Raw genomic sequence first — 17,685 nt, 5'->3', positions numbered from 1 at the left:
CTCTTAATCTTGGGGGTTGTGAGTTCAAGCTCCACGTTGTGTGCAGAGATTATTTAAAAATAAAGTCTTTTAAAAAAATAAAATTGCATGGGGGCGCCTGGGTTGCTCAGTGGTTTGGGCTGCTGCCTTCGGCTCGGGTCATGGTCTCAGGGACCTGGGATTGAGCCCCGCATCGGGCTCCCTGCTCTGCAGGAAGCCTGCTTCCCTCTCTCTCTCTCTCTCTGCCTGCCTCTCTGCCTACTTGTGATCTCTGTCTGTCGAATGAATAGATAAAATCTTAAAAAAAAAAAAAAAAATTGCAAATAATATGGGAGGGTTTATAATGCAAAGAAATAGTCCCCTGCTTACTCTTCACTGTCCAGTCTTTCCCTGCAGGGGCAGTCCTGCTTTTAGCTATTTTCGCATTTAGTTTCTCTGGTATTACCTCTGTATCTCTAAATAAAACAATTTTCTATTAGTGATTACCCACTGACTCTTTGCTTTGAGGACTGGTGTGTTTCAGTTCTCTTGTGCTCCTCCCTTCTTGCCTCTGTTTACTCTCAATGTAGTTAGGTCACTGTTTTGGTCCCCTAACAGCTAAGGAGATTTTTAGAACATACAGTTTGGACACTTGATAGAAATCATATTCTATTCTATTCTATTTTATTCTATTCTATTCTATTCTATTTATTTGTTTATTTGGAGAGAGAGTGTGAGGGGGGAGGGACAGAGGGAGAAGGAGAGCGGGGAGCCCAACACAGGGGTTGGTTTCATGACCTGAGATCATGACCTGAACCAAAGTCAGATACTTAGACCCGACTGAGCCACCCAGGCAACAGTCCTGTTTGCTTATCTGTTGCTTTTTGAACTCTTACTCTTTGTTTGATTTTTTTCTCGTTTCACCTTTAAGAGAATTTCTATTGTTAACTCCTGTATTGAGGTAGAATGATAATCTCTGTGGTATCTTTCCCTTGAGATTTGCAGGAGCTCTTAAGTGGTCTTTGAATAAAGTAGACTGAACTTACGGAAACCATCTCTGTTTCTAATCCAAATATAGTTTTAGGTATGGTGTCAATCCGTTCCCTTGGGATTTTCTCCTTTGTACTGTTTGAACCTGAATTATGTAAGAGTACTGAAAATCTGGTTCTCAAACGTAGGGGTGTTCCTTTTGGAACCAATGATCATTTCCTTAAAGAATCTTCAACAGAGCATATAGGAATTTATTTCATTATACAATTAGTCAATTAGTCCCTTTTCCACTAATCAGTGATTCAGTGTTACATTTCCCTTTTATCTTTTTTGACAAGGATTTCATGATTTGCTCATTGTTCTGCACTTTTTGCTGATTTGTTTCTGTGACCATATCAGTGAAGGAGATACAGTGAGTTAAAAAGCTTTGTTATGGGGCATCTGGGTGGCTCAGTGGGTTAAAGCCTCTGCCTTCGACTTGGGTCATGATCCCAGGAGTTCCACATCGGGCTTTCTGTTCAGCAGGGAGCCTACGTCCCCCTCTCTCTTTCTGCCTGCCTCTCTGCTTACTTGTGATCTCTTTCTGTCAAATAAATAAATAAAATCTTAAAAAAAAAAAAAAAAGCTTTGTTATCCCCCTGGTTTATACAGTTTGCCATCCCTCTAGCGTATTCAATTCCTTTGTATGCTAACATTGCTAAGAGAAACTGATATAAACCTTGTTTAATTCCCAATTGAATATTTTTATATTCTAAAAATAGTCATTGTACACATGTGTAATACAAACTCGTGTACTTCATGTTTACAGATGAACAATATAGCAGGTTAAATTGTGTATTTAAAATAAAATTTATGGGGCGCCTGGCTGGCTCTGTTGATTAAGAGTCCAAGTCTTGGTCATGATCTCAGAGTCCGAGGATTGAGTCCTGCATCAATCGGGCTCTGCATTCTGTGTGGAGGCTTGAGGATTCTTTCTCACCCCTGTTTGCAGGGGCACACACTCTCTTTCTCTAAAATAAATAAATAAATAAATAAATGATTTGTATCTTCTTACAAAGATTTTTATGAACCTATTATTTAATTTGTGGGTAGAAATAGTATTCGTTTCCAATTTTTGTGTATTAAGCATTATATTAGGTACTCCTTAAAATTTATCTCTAATCTTCAATACATACCTCTAAGATTTCCTTATTTTATATGGTGGGAAAGTGAAACTTCGAGTTATTTGCCCATAGTAATACACCTGTTAAATGATAGAGCTGAAACTATGTATGGTTATATTTTCTTCAATGATATTTTCGGTACCTCAGCTTTTAACATATGAAGGAAGAATGGAAAAAACCCAACATGAATAGTAGTAACTTAAGATAGAGATATTGCTAACTTTGCTGTTGTGTCAGTGAAGCCCATGATCTGAAGTTCAGATTAGGTGAGCAGAAGAAAGTACTTCAAAGTTGGCCACGTCTTTTCCTGCAGTCAGACGTGGTTCTTCATAGTTTTCTTGTTGATGCCTTCAGTTACTGTAATGTATTGCAGGTAGAAAGTGCAAGTCATCTCTGAAACTCTTGATTAAAGTTATTGTTATTTCTCAAATTGTTTTTTTTCCCCCCAAAGATTTTATTTTATTTATTTGTCAGAGGGAACACAAGCGGGAGGAGTGGTAGGCAGACGGGAGAAGGAAAAGCAGGCTCCCTGGGCTCCCCGCCGAGCAGGGAGCCTGATGTAGGACTTGATCCTGGGATGACCCAGGCCGAAGGCAGATGCTTAACTGACTTGAGCCTCCCAGGCATCCCACAGATTTATTTTTTTTTAGTTGAATCCCATGTGAAAATCATCTCCTTTCCCACTACCTAGTTTGTTTCCTTAGCTCCAGCTTCTGTCTCTTATCTCTCAACTTCATTGAGATAAAAGTCAATATCATGTAACTCACCCATCTAAAATCTGCAGTTCACTGGATTTTATCATGTTGAGAGTTGCACAGTCATAAATACAGTCAGTACTGGGACATTTTTATTACTCTGAAAAGAAATCCTGTTTTCCTAATAAGGGAAACATCACCCATCACCCCCAGCCAGCCCTAGGTAGCCCCTAATCTACTTTCTGTCTCTTATAGATTTGCCTGGACATTTCATATAAATGGAATCATATAGTATCTTGTCCTTTGTGATGACTTACGTCTCTTAGCATAATGTTCTTATCGCTGAATAATATCTGTTGTATGGATATACCATATTTTATCTATTGGTAAGTAACTCTGGATGGTTGATATTTGAGTTATTTCCACTTTTCAGCTGGTATGGATAATGCTGCTTTGAACATTTTATGTACACTTTTTGTGTCAACATTTAGCCTCTCTCTTCTCATTACAAAATAGAAAAGAGGTGAGATTTTAAAATTTTAGTGGCTCCTTTTTGCTGAAAATAAGAAATTAAAATATCTTAATAAGAATTCTGTAGTTTTTCACAACTTGGCTATAATATCAGGCTGTAATAATACCAGTCCCATTTCTCTCTGTTTAACTCTCCTCCGTAGACCCTTTCCAAAGAGAACCCTTTTTCAGTTTGCAGAACATGTTTTGCCTTCTTACCTCTGAAGCCATTAACTTTCTTTTTGATATCCTGTTTCTAATTCTTGGTCTGAACTGAAGCTTTTTCCCTCTCAAGATACAATTCAGATGTCACCAGACCTTTGCAAAGTTTCAGACCTGGTTACTTCTGGTTTTCAGCAGTACTTTTAATGTACATCAAATAGTAATTATCACAGGATTTGTTTCTTTATTTACCTGTGACTTCCTTTCTGTTGGAGCTCCTTTCAGACAAGAAGTATTTTATCTCTATAGCTTAATACAGACCTTGATGGAGCATTGAAGCTTACAGTTGACTTAAGAGAGAGGATGGGGTGCCTGGGTGGCTCAGTTGGTTAAGTGACTGCCTTCAGCTCAGGTCACGATCCTAGAGTCCCAGGATCAAGTCCTGCGGCAAGCTCCCTGCTCAGCAGGAAGTCTGCTTTTTCCTGTGACCTTCCCCCTCTCGTGCTCTCTCTCTCTCTCTCTCTCATTCTCTCCTTCTCAAATAAATAAAATCTTTTAAAAAAAGGATTTAAAATTAGGTATTGTATCAAATTGGTCTGTATTATGATCTCTGCGTGGTATCTTTTCTGTTTTTTTATTCTGTTTTAGTATCAGCAGACCCAATATTTTTTAAGAAATTGTTTTCTGTTATACCTCAATTACAAACAATACTGAAGCTACCTAAAGAAAAAAAAAATCTGTTGTTATGTCTTCTTTTTCCCTGTGGTCCTATGTCCTTATTGATCCTAGGACTGCTGAAATTGGCTTAGTCACCTCTGTAATTCTGAGATTCTGAACTTTTTTAAAAAAGATTTTATTTATTGATTTTGAGAGAAAGAGAGCAAGAAAGAACACGAGAAGGGGGAGGGTAAAAGGGTGAGGGAGAAGCAGACTCCCTGCTGAGCAGGGAGCCCATCCCAGGACCCTGTGATCAGGACCTGAGCTGAAGGCAGACACTTAACCTACTGACCCTCAGGCATCTCCTGAGACTCTGAATTTTTTTAAATTTTAGTTTAGGATATTACTGATTTACTCTATGATAATCTTGTCTTGCTTTACGACTGAGCCATCCAGGTGCCCCTCTCTTCTTTCTTGTTGATTAGGTGGGCATTGGTAGTGATAATGTCAGAGAGAATGTGAAAAATGTCATGATATTAAGGAAAGTGTTTTAGTATCCTGTATGATGCTCCTTTTTAGTTGAGTATACCTGCTTTTATGTATTTCCCAGTCTCTCTAATAAATATCTGTAAATATTGGGAAACAAATGGTCTGAAGGAAACACTAATATGATATGAAAAACTAAGAGGGAAAACGATTTACCCATCCAGCTGCTAGCAGGTCATAGTATTGAAAGTAACCAAGTAAGGAAAACTTTGGAATCTTTCCAGTCTTCCCCAAATTGAACCTGGTTATTTCTATATGGGAGCTGAAGCTCTTGGAATGTTTTTAGATGACCTCACTAAATGAACTTTATCAAAGTTAGAAAAAAAAAAAAAGGTAATGACTTTATGGTTTACCTTTATATTTTCAAAAGATCCTTTATATTGGTCAGCAATCACCAAATATCGATTTTTTAAGGAAATTTTTTTAAGGTAGAAGTCTTGAATGAAAATCACTAGTGAGCTGAAGTTTTCAGAGTCACAGTTTTAGAGGTTCCCTCTCTTGTACCAAAAATTTTGTTTATATATACTTTCTATTCTGTAAAGACATATTATAACTTATATTAATGTGACTAATATTTTACTCCAGCTACTGGGTAATTGGCTTGTTTTTGCCTTTAATCTTTTTTAGGAAGTAGAAGGTATTAAAATGTGCATGCCTAAAACTGCAGAAAATTAAAAGACTTCAAAAATCATTTTAAGCAGGGGCACCTGGGTGGCTCAAGTGGGTTAAAGCCTCTGCCTTCAGCTCAGGTCATGGTCCCAGGGTCCTGGGATCGAGCCCCACATCGGGCTGTCTGCTCAGCAAGGAACCTGCTTCCCTTCCTCTCTCTCTCTCTGCCTGCCTCTCTGCCAACTTGTGATCTCTGTCTGTCAAATAAATAAATAAAATCTTTAAAAAAAAATCATTTTAAGCAGAAACTGTGTATCACCGCCCAGGTACAAAAAATTAAATAGTGTATGGTCTTTCCTGTTAAAAACTCCCTCTCTTCTCAAAGTAATGTATCTGCTTAAAAAAAAAAAAGTCCCTGCTTTTATTGACAGTTTGCCATCCATGTATTTCTAAACTAATTTAGTCAAATGCTTTCTTCTTTGGAACTTCTTGGGAATCATACTGTGTATATTCTTTATGAGAGTCATTCAGGTTGTGGTGTGTTGTTGTAATTTTTCATTGAATTTCTGTATAGGAAGATCTTGCATTATTGATCCATCCTCCTGTTAATGAACAGGTATATTATTTCTAGTTTTTGCTTACTAAGAGCAATACAACTATGAACATTTTTGTACATGTGCCTTGTTGCACATTTTCCTGTTTCTCACAGATGTATGGCTAGGAATGGAGTAGCTAGATCATAGGGTTTGCCTACTTTCATAGTTAGTAGCTAGTACCACATTCTTTCCCAAAGTGGTTGTACAAATTTATTTTCCCACCAGCAAATGAGTGAGAATTCTAGAAGCTGCCCATTGTTGCCAAGGCAAAAATATAATATCTTTCTTCTTCTTCTTCCTTTTTTTTTTTTTAAAGATATTGTTTATTTATTTGACAGACACATTGAGAGGGGGAACACAAGCAAGGGGGTAGAAAAGGGAGAAGCAGGCCTCCCGCTGAGCAGGGAGCCCAACGTAATATGGGGCTCGATTCTAGGACGCCGGGATCATGACCCGAGCTGAAGGCAGCTGCTTAATGACCAAGCCACCCAGGCACCCAAAAAATAGAATATCTTTAAAAAATATAAAAGTTTATTGGGCATATTATCTTTTTAAAACTTTAATGCAGTGCATCAGTGTACTTCATGAGATTGTTGATTAATTTTGCTTTGGATTAATATTACATGAAAAACAATAATCTTTTTTGCTTTGGAATTGGTTAAGTATTGTCATAATCGGCTATTTTATACCTCTTCCCTGCCTCCATAATTGAGATGGTAGTAATATGTGTGAAATAATGTTTTTTTCCTTCTACGAAAACTCTTTTCCTCTACCTTTGAAGTACATGAATTTTAACAGTATGATCTGAGATGGAGTAATTTAGCCAGGAGGAAGAAACTCCAGTCAGAGATTAAAAGTTTTAATAATCATTTATTTAGGAATATTTTGAAAGAGGTATTCAAAGTTGTGTGTAACAACAACTTCATTAGTCCTGTGCCATTTTCTTGGGTTAGGCTTGTGTTAACTACTTACATTTTGTATAATTTCTCATTGAAGGTGGTATACTCTTTTTCCCTGGCAAAGATATTAAGCTCTATAATACACTAAAAGCAAACGTATAGTGTGTTGTGCAGTGTGACACTTGTAATAGGGGTCTTTTTGCATTAAGCAGAGCGCAATTACAGATCAAAGATTTATTGCATGGAGCAGCTTGTTTCTAGGGAAAAAAATGTCTTTTAAAGACTTTTATTTGACAGTGAGAGAGAGCGAGCCCAAGCACCAGGAGCAGTTGGCAGAGGGAGAGGGAGAAGCAGGCCCTTGCTAAGCAGAGAGTCTGATGCAGGACTCTATCCCAGAACCCCAGGATCATGTCCTGAGCCGATGGCAGATGAATAACCGACTGAGCCACCCAGGTGCCCCTAGGAAAAATTTAGAATGATATGATTTTTGTGATTCTCCTGTTACTTTTTTTTTTTTTTTTAATGTTTCTCTCAGAAGCAAATCATTGAAGGGAGCAGCATTGGTTTCATCTTTTTTCTGGTGGGGAATGGGGTAATTTGTCATCTTCCAGAATTCAGTCAGGTGTCCTTTTTATTACTTCCTTGTTGTAGATAATGCCTACCCATGTGAACATTTTTATTTCCTTCAGAGGTTCCTCAGAGGGGGTGCTTCGGCAGGTCATGGGTCTTGGAGGATTTCAGACTGTGGCCAGAGATGGTTCCTGTGCTCTCTGGCCACATGGACTGCCTGGTCACTGGCCCTGCTCTTTCTGTCCTCTCCTCCCCACAGACCTCAGCTCCCATCCCTGGCAGAGAGATGTCAGCCCTGCACACCAGCCACTACCCTTCTCCTATTATTTGATACAGATTTATTTTCTCTGGCTTGTTTTCATTAGTAGAAACCCCCAATTCTAGGAGGGAGTGCCCTATAGAATATACGATACTGAAGGATTTCTGCAGTTTGGCATAGCCGTTTGGGAATGGGAAAGGTTGCACACCACAGGAATATTTGCCTGTGCAGGTTGTTTTTCACTAGTGCTTGTTTAAGGAAATTTTTAATGTAGTAATAGCACAATACTTTTGGCTTTGGCAAATGCTGTATTTCTTTCTCTCAAACATTTGTATTTTTTTTTCCAAACATTTGTATTTTTTTTTTTTAATTAAAGATTTTATTTATTTATTTATTTGACAGACAGAGATCACAAGTAGGCAGAGAGGCAGGTAGAAAGAGAGAGAGGAGGAAGCAGGCTCTCCGCGGAGCGGACAGCCCGATGCGGGGCTCGATCCCAGGACCCTGGGATCATGACCTGAGCCGAAGGCAGAGGCTTTAACCCACTGAGCCACCCAGGCGCTCCTCCAAACATTTGTATTTTATTGGCTGACCTAATACCCTTAAAAAGTACACTCAAGTAGTTTTCAGGCGAAAATGAATGAGATGAACACTGACCTTTATCTGTAATCATTCATGTGGGTTTTTTTTTTTTCATCTTCATCAGTATATGGAAGAAACTCTTTATAGTTCTAAAAAGTATATTTTTTTCTTTTATATTCTGATTATTTTACATATTCATTTCTATTGATAACAGTCCACATCTATATATTTTTTATGTCTTTAGTCCACTTGTTACTATATTTTCCTGTTACTTGCTATTTCTACCTTTTTTGCTATCACGTGTAGTACTGCTGGATAGATCTTTGAAGTTCCTAATTTTTGAGGTGAGATTATTTCTTTAGAAGATTTGTACCGTAATTTGGAATCGCTTTTTGGGTGGTTTTAATGCAGTTGTGACACACTGCTCTGTAGTTTGGGAGACAAGGTAAACTCGTTCTGAGTACCTACCTATATTCTGTTTATTCAATACCTGCCAGTACGGTCAAGGTTTTTTTGTGTGTTTGTGTGTGTGTGTGTGTGTTTGTTTTTGGTTTTTTTTTTTTTTTTTTGTAAATTTTACTTTTGTTATTAATGACATGTATGAGTACTATGTTTTAATATTTATTCTTTTTTTTAAAGTTTTATTTATTTATTTGACAGAGAGAGACACTGTGAGATAGGGAACATAAGCAAGGGGAATGGAAGAGGAAGAAGCAGGCTTCCTGCTGAGCAGGGACCCCCCTGATGCAGGGCTTGATCCCAGGACCCTGGTTGGGATCATGACCTGAACTGAAGGCAGACGCCCAATGACTGAGCCATTCAGGCGCCCATATTCTTTCTTTTTTTTTTTTTTTTTTTTTTTAAGATTTTACTTATTTGTTAGCAAGAGAGCACAAGCAGAGGGAGAAGCAGGCTTCCACTGAACAAGGAGCGTGATGTGGGACTGGATCCCAGGATCCTGGGACCATGACCCAAGCTGAAGGCATATGCTCAAGCCACCCAGGTGTCCCAATATTTATTCTTAATAGCAATTTATTTTTTGTATTTTTCTATATTATTAATGATATATTATTCTCAGTAAACTTAATCTTTGTTTTATCAGGATGAATTGGAGATTTGACGTAACATTTATATAGCTAATAACTTACTAGTTTTCACTTTCATTGCATGAATTTCTTTTTTTAATGTTTAAATATATATCCATTTTGCTGTTTTACTTTAGCTATATATTTAAAATAATTGATTCTAAAACATGTGAAATAAGATACATTTATAAAACCTAGTCAAGGAGAAATTTGGTTGCAAGAATTCATTTCTAGTTATTGTTTTTCTAAAGTAGATGCTTAAATGGTAATCCAGTTTTTGTCCTTTGAAAGATTTTCCTGAGGCTTATAAATGCAGTAGCATTTCACAGTAAACCTTGTGTCCATATAAATGTAATTTTTATTCAAAATTGGAAAAGTTTTTAAAGAAAATCATAGAGCTATTCAAAAAACAAGAAAAATTAAATACAATTACTTTAAGTCTTAAACTTTGGTTAGTATTATTCATATCTCTTTTAGCCTTTAAGCTTTTTGCTTCTAGTTAAAGCTGTTTTTATTTATTCATTTATTTAAAGATTTTATTTATTTATTTGACAGACAGAGATCACAAGTAGGCAGAGAGGCAGGCAGAGAGGGAAAGAGAGGAGGAAGCAGGCTCCCTGCCGAGCAGAGAGCCCGATGCGGGACTCGATCCCTGGACCCTGAGATCATGACCTGAACCAAAGGCAGAGACTTAACTCATTGAGCCACCCAAGCACCCTAGTTTATTTATTTTTAAAGATTCTATCTATTTATTTGACTGACAGAGATCACAAGTAGACAGAGAGGCAGGCAGAGAGAGAGGAAGGGAAGCAGGCTCCCTGCCCAGCAGAGGGCCAGATGACACAGACGGGGTCCTATCCCAGGACTCCAGGGTCATGACCCTAGCCAAAGGCAGAGGTTTTAACCCACATGAGCCACCCGGGCACCTCTAAAGCCATTTTAGATAGACATAGGGATTCTAAAGTTCGGTTACTGGGGAGTAGACTTTCTTCAGAGCTTCTGACTGTGTGAATTCCAAGAAAAGCTGATACCATTTGAAAACCACTTTCCTTTCTACCTGGGGAGAGTTTTCAACTGTGAGAGAAATCAGGGGATTTAAGAACTTAGATGGAGAAAATACCTAATCAAATGTTATCATTTCTTTGAATTATGAAGTTAGGCAAAAGCTGTCACTAGTTCTTATTTTTTTTAATGCATAAGTAAAGAACACATATGTTACTATACCACAAATTTACCTTAGTATTTTAATATCTACATTTCAATATAATTAGTTTTGTCATTAGCCTATGTATTTTATGCATTTCAAAATATTCGAGGAGAGGTCTGTAGTTTCCCCCAGATTGTAAAAGGTTTCATGGCCTTCCCCCCAAATTTGAGAACCTCACCTTAAGGTGAATAAATTTTTTTATATTTGATGACAACAGAATTACCCCCCATTCATGGGCATTTTCCAGACGCAGTGATAGTCTGGATTAGATTGTGTTAGAGATGAGCAGGCTAGGTTGATTGCTAGGCTTTAGGAAGTGGCCTGGGTAAATTGTTTTCATTTCCATCATAGATTGATGGGGACTTTATTGCCAGTGATAAGTGGGAAAGTAATTTTTGTTTACTTAAAAACACATGTAATTATTTTTCTATACAAATTTATGACTTTGAACTATATTAGAAAATAAAAATGAGAAAAAAAAACCTGTAATGCTTTCTGTTAAGATATTTGCATATCTCCTTTTTATTTTTATTATTTATTTTTTCCTTACAGATCTTTTTAATATAATACATATACCTATGAGTATGTGTATATGTGTGTGCACTTTATTTATACACATATACGTTAGACATAGAATGGAGGCAAAGCTATATGTGTAGAAATATACACGCATGTGACTATACATGTATATTTAGGTATACTCTATAAGTTGCCCCATTTTGTTCAGTTTTATTGAGGTATATTTACATAATATAAAATTCACCGTTTTAGTGTACAGGTCTAGGAGTCTTGACAATCTCCTAGAGACATGTATTTCCCACTGTAGTCAAAATATAGAACGGTTACTTCACTCTAAAAACAGTGTTGTGCCCCTTCTGTAGTCATCCTCTTTCCCTTGCAATCGTTTCTTTTTTGTTTCTTTTACAAAATGTCACATAAGTGGCATTGTACAGCATGTAATTTACATTTACCTTATTGCATTTAGCATAACTTTCCTTAAGGTTTTTGGTTTTATTATTTTTCATACAGATTTTATTTATTTATTTGAGAGAGAGTATGAACAGAGGGAGAGGTAGAGTGACAAGCGGACTCCAAGCTGAGCAGGGAGCCTGACGCAGGGCTCCATCCCAGGACCCTGAGATCATGACCTGAGCTGAAGGCAGATGCTTAACTGCTGAGCTATGCAGGTGCTCCTAATGTTTTTGGTTTTAGATTATGCTTCAGGAATCTTTTATAAAACTGATGATAATAGTCATTTTTTCCCCTAATCATTCTATTGCTCCATTTTGAAATTTTAAGTCTTTAGTCGGTCTGACACTTATTTTAGTATGAATTGTGAGATAGAGAATTCAATTTGAAAAGGTAACCAGTTCAGCAATATTTATTAAGATTGGGTGACTAGTAGGGGCACCTGGGTGGCTCAGTGGGTTAAAGCCTCTGCCTTCAGCTCAGGTCATGATTCCAGGGTCATGGGATCGAGCCCCACATTGGGCTCTCTGCTCAGCAGGGAGCCTGCTTCCTTCCTCTCTCTCTGCCTCTCTGCCTACTGTGATCTCTGTCTGTCAAATAAATAAATAAATAAAATCTTAAAAAAAAAAAAAAAGATTGGGTGACTAGTATAAAGCTCTTACTAAATATTGATTTCCTCACAGGTAACACAAGTAGCAAGACAACCGGGACCCCCGACCCCTTCCCCTTATTCAGCACATGAAATAAGTAAGGGGCATCCAAATCTTGCGGCAACGCCCCCGGGACATGCATCGTCCCCTGGACTCTCTCAAGTAAGAAAAACTTTATTTTTAAAAAAATTTCCATATAAAAGTAGTTTTTCTGGTTTTCTGAAGCAAATTTCTGAGAAGTAACATACATTACTTGACGAATAGTTTTTCTTTAATTTATCTATTTTGTAATTTTTCAGACATACCTCTCATAATTGTGGCTACTGACAGTTTTATACAGTTATATTTATTGAGTCATTCAAAATGAACTATCATTGATACTTAGTTTTCCTTTTTTGCTGTTGAGGAAATTAGCGTATGGTTATAGAGGCCATTTAAAAAACCGCACAAATCACTTTTTTGCTTTCTAGTGTATAATCTGCTAGTTTTCTTTCTCTCTTTTTGGTGGAGTGGTGGTGGTTATTTTCTACTTAAAAAGAAATGGGTGTTTTTACCTCTTAGAGCAATAGTAGTGGGCTTCTTTGTTGGTTTGGTTTTTGATTTCATAAATAGGTTATTGGACCTTCTTAGGCTTAAAATTATGTTGGATTGTTAAAGAATGTGAATTTTATAGTGTATTTTCAATTAACAGGTGCAGGGGACATTGAAACCCTGTTGTAAGAAGTCACTGTGGCTCCCCTTCATCTTAAGCCATTTCCCACGATTCTGATTAGCTTGTACCATTCCACCATTATATGCTTATTTGGGCTTTGTTGTGGTTAAGAGCATGCTGGAATTATGAAGTCTCTTAGTGGAATGTGGAGAGAGTCAAGCTAACTGACCCATGCTGTTTGAGACTATTAGTGTTTATACATAGCAACTGCACCTTTTAATAATGAAAATTTTTTATTTTCAATTGTTGCTTCCATGTTTTAGGCTTTTTAGAACTTACATAATAAGAGATAAAATATTACTTATTCAAAGTAATGCTAAAAGCTGGAGATTGTGTTACAGGGCTGATTATTGTTTTTTTAAAGACTGTGGAACATTTGGAGAAGGAATGTACAACTTTCCAAACCATGATTGATATTTTAAAAAGTACATAAATTAATTTGCACTTAGTTTTATGCTTAAACTTGGTTTAAGTCATTCCTATTTAATTCTGAGTTTTAAAACTAAAATGGCAAAATGAACTCTTAATTGTTTAAAAGGGAGGTTCTTGTGTTGGCTTTCATGGCATGGAGCAGAACCACCCAAGCTATTAATATTGTGTATTAGTCCAATTCTAATCAAGAAGAAAAAAACTATGTTGTAATGTAAATAGGGAAAATTTAATATAGAAGATTATTCAGGGGACACCTGTCTGGCTCAATATGTAGAGCATGTGACTCTCAATCTGGGGGTTGTGGGTTTGAGCCCCATGTTGGGTTATAATAGATTATTTTTAAAAAAGAGATTATTCAGTATAATTGGGGATTGGAGTAATGAAGGATTGGCTTATTAAAGAAAGAGAACTCTAAAGAATATACAAATAGCAACTATAAGGAGCAGATGCTTATCCTGGGGCTGAGACAATACATAGGTAAGAGTCTACTTCTCCAGGGCTAATACTGGAGAGTGCATGGCTGTGGCTCACCTCATGGTACACAAGTCATTGTAGTATTGTATTAGTGGAATATGGTAGAAACCCTTCCTCTGGAACTTGCTGGAAATGTACTTTATTGAGTGTTGGGCCAAGCTGGATCTTCTAGTGCCAGTCTCCTTTAGCAAAGAGCCACTGCAGTGTGCAGCGGCTAGAGGCTCCTTGTATAGCTTCTGTGTTTACCATAGATACTTCAGATAACCTTGACTATGCCGGATTATAGGCCCCACGTGGTAGCTTGCATCACAACCTAAACTTGCTGCAGGGACTTCTTTTGTTCCGTTCTTAACTCAAAATGGTAAACCCCCACAGTGACTTTGTAAGTAGGTCAAAGTGTGGCACACTCCAATGTGTAGTGTATGTTGTCCTTAAAATTCCTAGGGGCGCCTGGGTGGTTCAGTAGGTTAAAGCCTCTGCCTTCAGCTCAGGTCATGATCTCGGGGTCCTGGGATCCAGCCCCGTATCGGGCTCTCTGCTCAGCAGGGAGCCTGTTTCCTCCTCTCTCTCTGCCTGCCTCTCTGCCTACTTGTGATCTCTGTCAAATAAATAAAATCTTTAAAAAAATAAAATTCCTAAAAAGGCTTCCAAACCTTGTGTCTGTCCCTTTTTTTTCCATGGTAGTTAGTGTTAGGTAAGAGACTCCTCTCCCATCTTGGGCTGAGATCCAGACCTTGTTGAAGAGGGCATACGCGCAGCTCACGGAGTGGTAGAGAAGTTGTGGTGACATTCCAGTAGAATTTACTAAAAATCCACCCTCTGCAACTTGCCAGAATGCTGCCCTCTGGGGTGGTGAGGGAAAGCTTTTCACAGGTAGTTTTCTTAGAGGAGGTATTTTGCTGCCTAAGAAGATTCCAGGAGTAGCTGTTAACCAGTGGGGCCAGCTGGCTGCTGCGCATTGCTCTAGCAGCCTCGTACTGAAGATGTGTACTCTAGGGCAGCTGAGCCCTGGAGAAGCCAGATTCTGGAAAACCTGCTCATAATGCAGGAGCTTGGTGTGCAAGCCAAATAGGAACCAGGAATCAAAACCCTTTCCTCCTGCACTATGTCTGTGGGGCCCTCTATTGACAAAGCATAACATTGTGTCAGCTGAAATGGAAAAATACTTAAAATATTTTAAAATATTTAAGTATTAGGGAGCCCAGATCCATTTTGAGTATAGAGACAAAAAAGGTAAATTGTGAACTTAAAAGCAACTGATCAGTGGCACATAAAGGAAATAACTTAATTTTCAGTTTCAAATTCTACTGTTTCAAGTTATGATTTGACCTAGGCAATTGGCTCAAAGCACTTAAGTTTTCTGAAAGACCTTGCTGCTTAAAAATGCATAGTTTGCATTTAAAAAAGAAAGTTCTCCCTGCGGTCTCAGCCGCTGAGCCCACAGATGGCTTTATGTATGCGATTTTATTAGTTACCTTTAGAAGTCAAGAGTACATAGATCTTAGGAGAACAGTCACCATGTATTATCTGTCTTGCTTTCCTTGTGGTCTCTTTGGCTACCATAGTGCCTATACGATTAAGGAACCCAGTAAATCACCTGGTCACAGTCCCCTCTTTCCTTTCCCTTTCAAACAAAGGCTGATTTACAGGGATTCATTGGTTTCTGAGCAATGTCTTAACCTCTGTTAATAGAGTGAGGAATTTTTTCTGGGTGGCATGCTTGGAAAATTGAGGAGTTTTGTGGGAAACTCAAGTCTCCTTAGGTTTCACAGTTAACATATTCTTGGAGCATAATGGAAAGCAGAGCCTTCAAATAGAGGAAAAAGGATTACACGCTTGGGCTCAAACAGGCCTAGCGTCTGGGGCTCAGTCTTTCACTTTCTGGTTACATGATGTTGTGTAAATTATTTAATATTTCTTGAACATGGTTTTATCATCTGCTATATAGGTGAGAATTTGAATTCGACCATCCTTCAATAAGGTTTTTATGAGGTTTATATAAAATCCTGCCTTAGATTTGGATACAGTAAGTGCTCTCTGTAGGTGGCATTTACTGGCTGTCATGGCTGTCATACTGGTTTTCCTCAGGACTTACGTGTGTGTGGCTGTGTACGTGTGTATGTGTGTCTAACTCATCTAATTTAGCTACATGACTGGTATTACTGTAAAATTCAGAAGTTCTCCCCAAGAGCTCGAGATCTCTTCCAAGTTTTTGCTTTATCCTTTGCAGGATAAAGGAAGAGGCCAGCCTTGTTTATTTTCCTTTAGCAGTTAGTGTCGTTTATTCTTATGCACAAATCAACTAAAGTTAAGAATAAAGACACTCTTGGGCACATGGGTGGCTCAGTGGGTTAAGCCTCTGCCTTCAACTCAAGTCATGGTCTCAGGGTCCTGGGATCCAGGCCCCATCTGGCTCTCTGCTCAGCAGGGAGCCTGCTTCCCTGTCTCTCTCTGCCTGCCTCTCTGTCTACTTGTGATTTCTCTGTCAGATAAATAAATAAATAATTCTTTATAAAAAAGAAAAAAGAAGAAGACTCTCGTTCTGCCACATGCCATTTATGATGAGTCTCACCTGCTTCTGTGATCGTGTTTTTGTCCTAGGTAGTTACCTGTGTCTGTGACTTAATGTTTGACACTAAATGAATCTATTAGGATTTAAGTGAAAGCAACTAAGTTGAAGAAGAGTGAATTTCATAGCTTTGAAACATAAAAGAAGGAAAATGTAGAAAATTGCTCCCAGTCTGTTTCTTAACTTTATTTAGAAAAGATTTTATTTATTTACTTGGGAGAGAGAGAGAGAGAGTGAGCGAGCAAGCAAGCATGAGGTGGGGGAGAAGGAGAAACAGAATCCCTGCTGAGCAGAGAGCCTAATGCAGGGCTCCATCCCAGGACCAAAGAGATCATGACCTGAGCCGAATTTAACCGAGGCAGATATTTAACCATCTGAGCCACCCAGGCATACCCTCTCTGGCCCCCACCTCCTCCCCCACGCCTATTTCTTTTCTTTTCTTTCTTCCTTCCTTTTTTTTTTTTTTTTTAAGATTTTATTTATTTGACAGTGAGATAGGGAATACAAGCAAGGGGGAGTGGGAGAAGGGGGAAGGCTTCCCACCGAGTCGGGAGCCTGATGCAATGCTTGATTCCCAGACCTTGGGACCACAACCCCAACCAAAGGCAGATGCTCAACGACTGAGCCACCAAGGGCCCCCCGTCCCCATCTGTTTCTGTTTCATCAATGGCAACCTCTTCATCTACTTCTTTCCCTTCAAGATACATATGTGTGTGTGCATGCTAAATTTTAAAGCTTTATTTGCATTTTCGTTGTTATATGACTTCTAAATTTTTCTAGTCCTCTCCTTTCTGGGGGTTTTTGGGGCCTTTTTTGAGAGTGGAAGAGGGGAGGGAGAGAAAGAATCTTGAGGAGCTTCTTCATCCTCTTTCTCATGACCCTGAGATCATGACTTGAGCTGAAATCCAGAGTCAGAGGCTTAACCAACCGAGCCACCCAGGGGCCCCCTCTGGTGGTTTTGTTTAATCAGAGTGAGAAACTTTGGACTATTAGTCTAGAAGGGATTAATAGTTCAAAGGATATTTTCAAACTACAGGGAATTTGAGAGACACAGAGTCTTTTTAAGTGTGGATTTTTTTTCATTTACCCTGAAATGGCAGCACTTTAATAGTCTCTAAATCCAAAATGTCCTTACTTGGGAAATGGTGAAGAATTTGGAATTTAAAAGTATCTTTTGGGGCAGATTTCAAAGTAAGTAGAAAAATGTACTCTCCCAGGAGTCAAGAGACCTGAGTCTCGGTCCTGCCAGTATTATTGCAAATTTTGACCCAGTGGAAGTTCTTACTAATGCGCGGTTTTTCTCTTTGTAAACAAGAGGCTCGTATTAAGTGAGATTGGAATTCCCTTTAAGATTTTCATGGGTTTTATTTTTTATTTTTATTTTTTTTAGA

General features: G+C 38.2%; 1 protein-coding gene across 27 annotated transcripts in view; it reads left to right on the top strand.

The window, feature by feature from the left end:
• Positions 1 to 17,685, top strand: part of EIF4G3 (eukaryotic translation initiation factor 4 gamma 3) — a 351,983-nt gene that overhangs the window by 112,226 nt on the left and 222,072 nt on the right. For 23 of the 27 annotated variants that reach the window (XM_059135847.1, XM_059135846.1, XM_059135843.1 and 20 more), the window contains exon 3: positions 12,141 to 12,269. The exons of the other annotated variants lie outside the window; for them this stretch is intronic. In XM_059135847.1, the coding sequence (XP_058991830.1) occupies positions 12,141 to 12,269 (129 nt within the window). The remainder of the gene's footprint in view (positions 1 to 12,140; positions 12,270 to 17,685) is intronic. 27 annotated transcript variants of the gene reach the window in all.

Source organism: Mustela lutreola, chromosome 10 (genome assembly GCF_030435805.1).
Source record: "Mustela lutreola isolate mMusLut2 chromosome 10, mMusLut2.pri, whole genome shotgun sequence".
Taxonomy (NCBI): Eukaryota; Metazoa; Chordata; class Mammalia; order Carnivora; family Mustelidae; genus Mustela; species Mustela lutreola.
The sequence above is the reverse complement of the archived record's forward strand: the minus strand, read 5'-3'. Positions and strand labels throughout refer to the sequence as shown.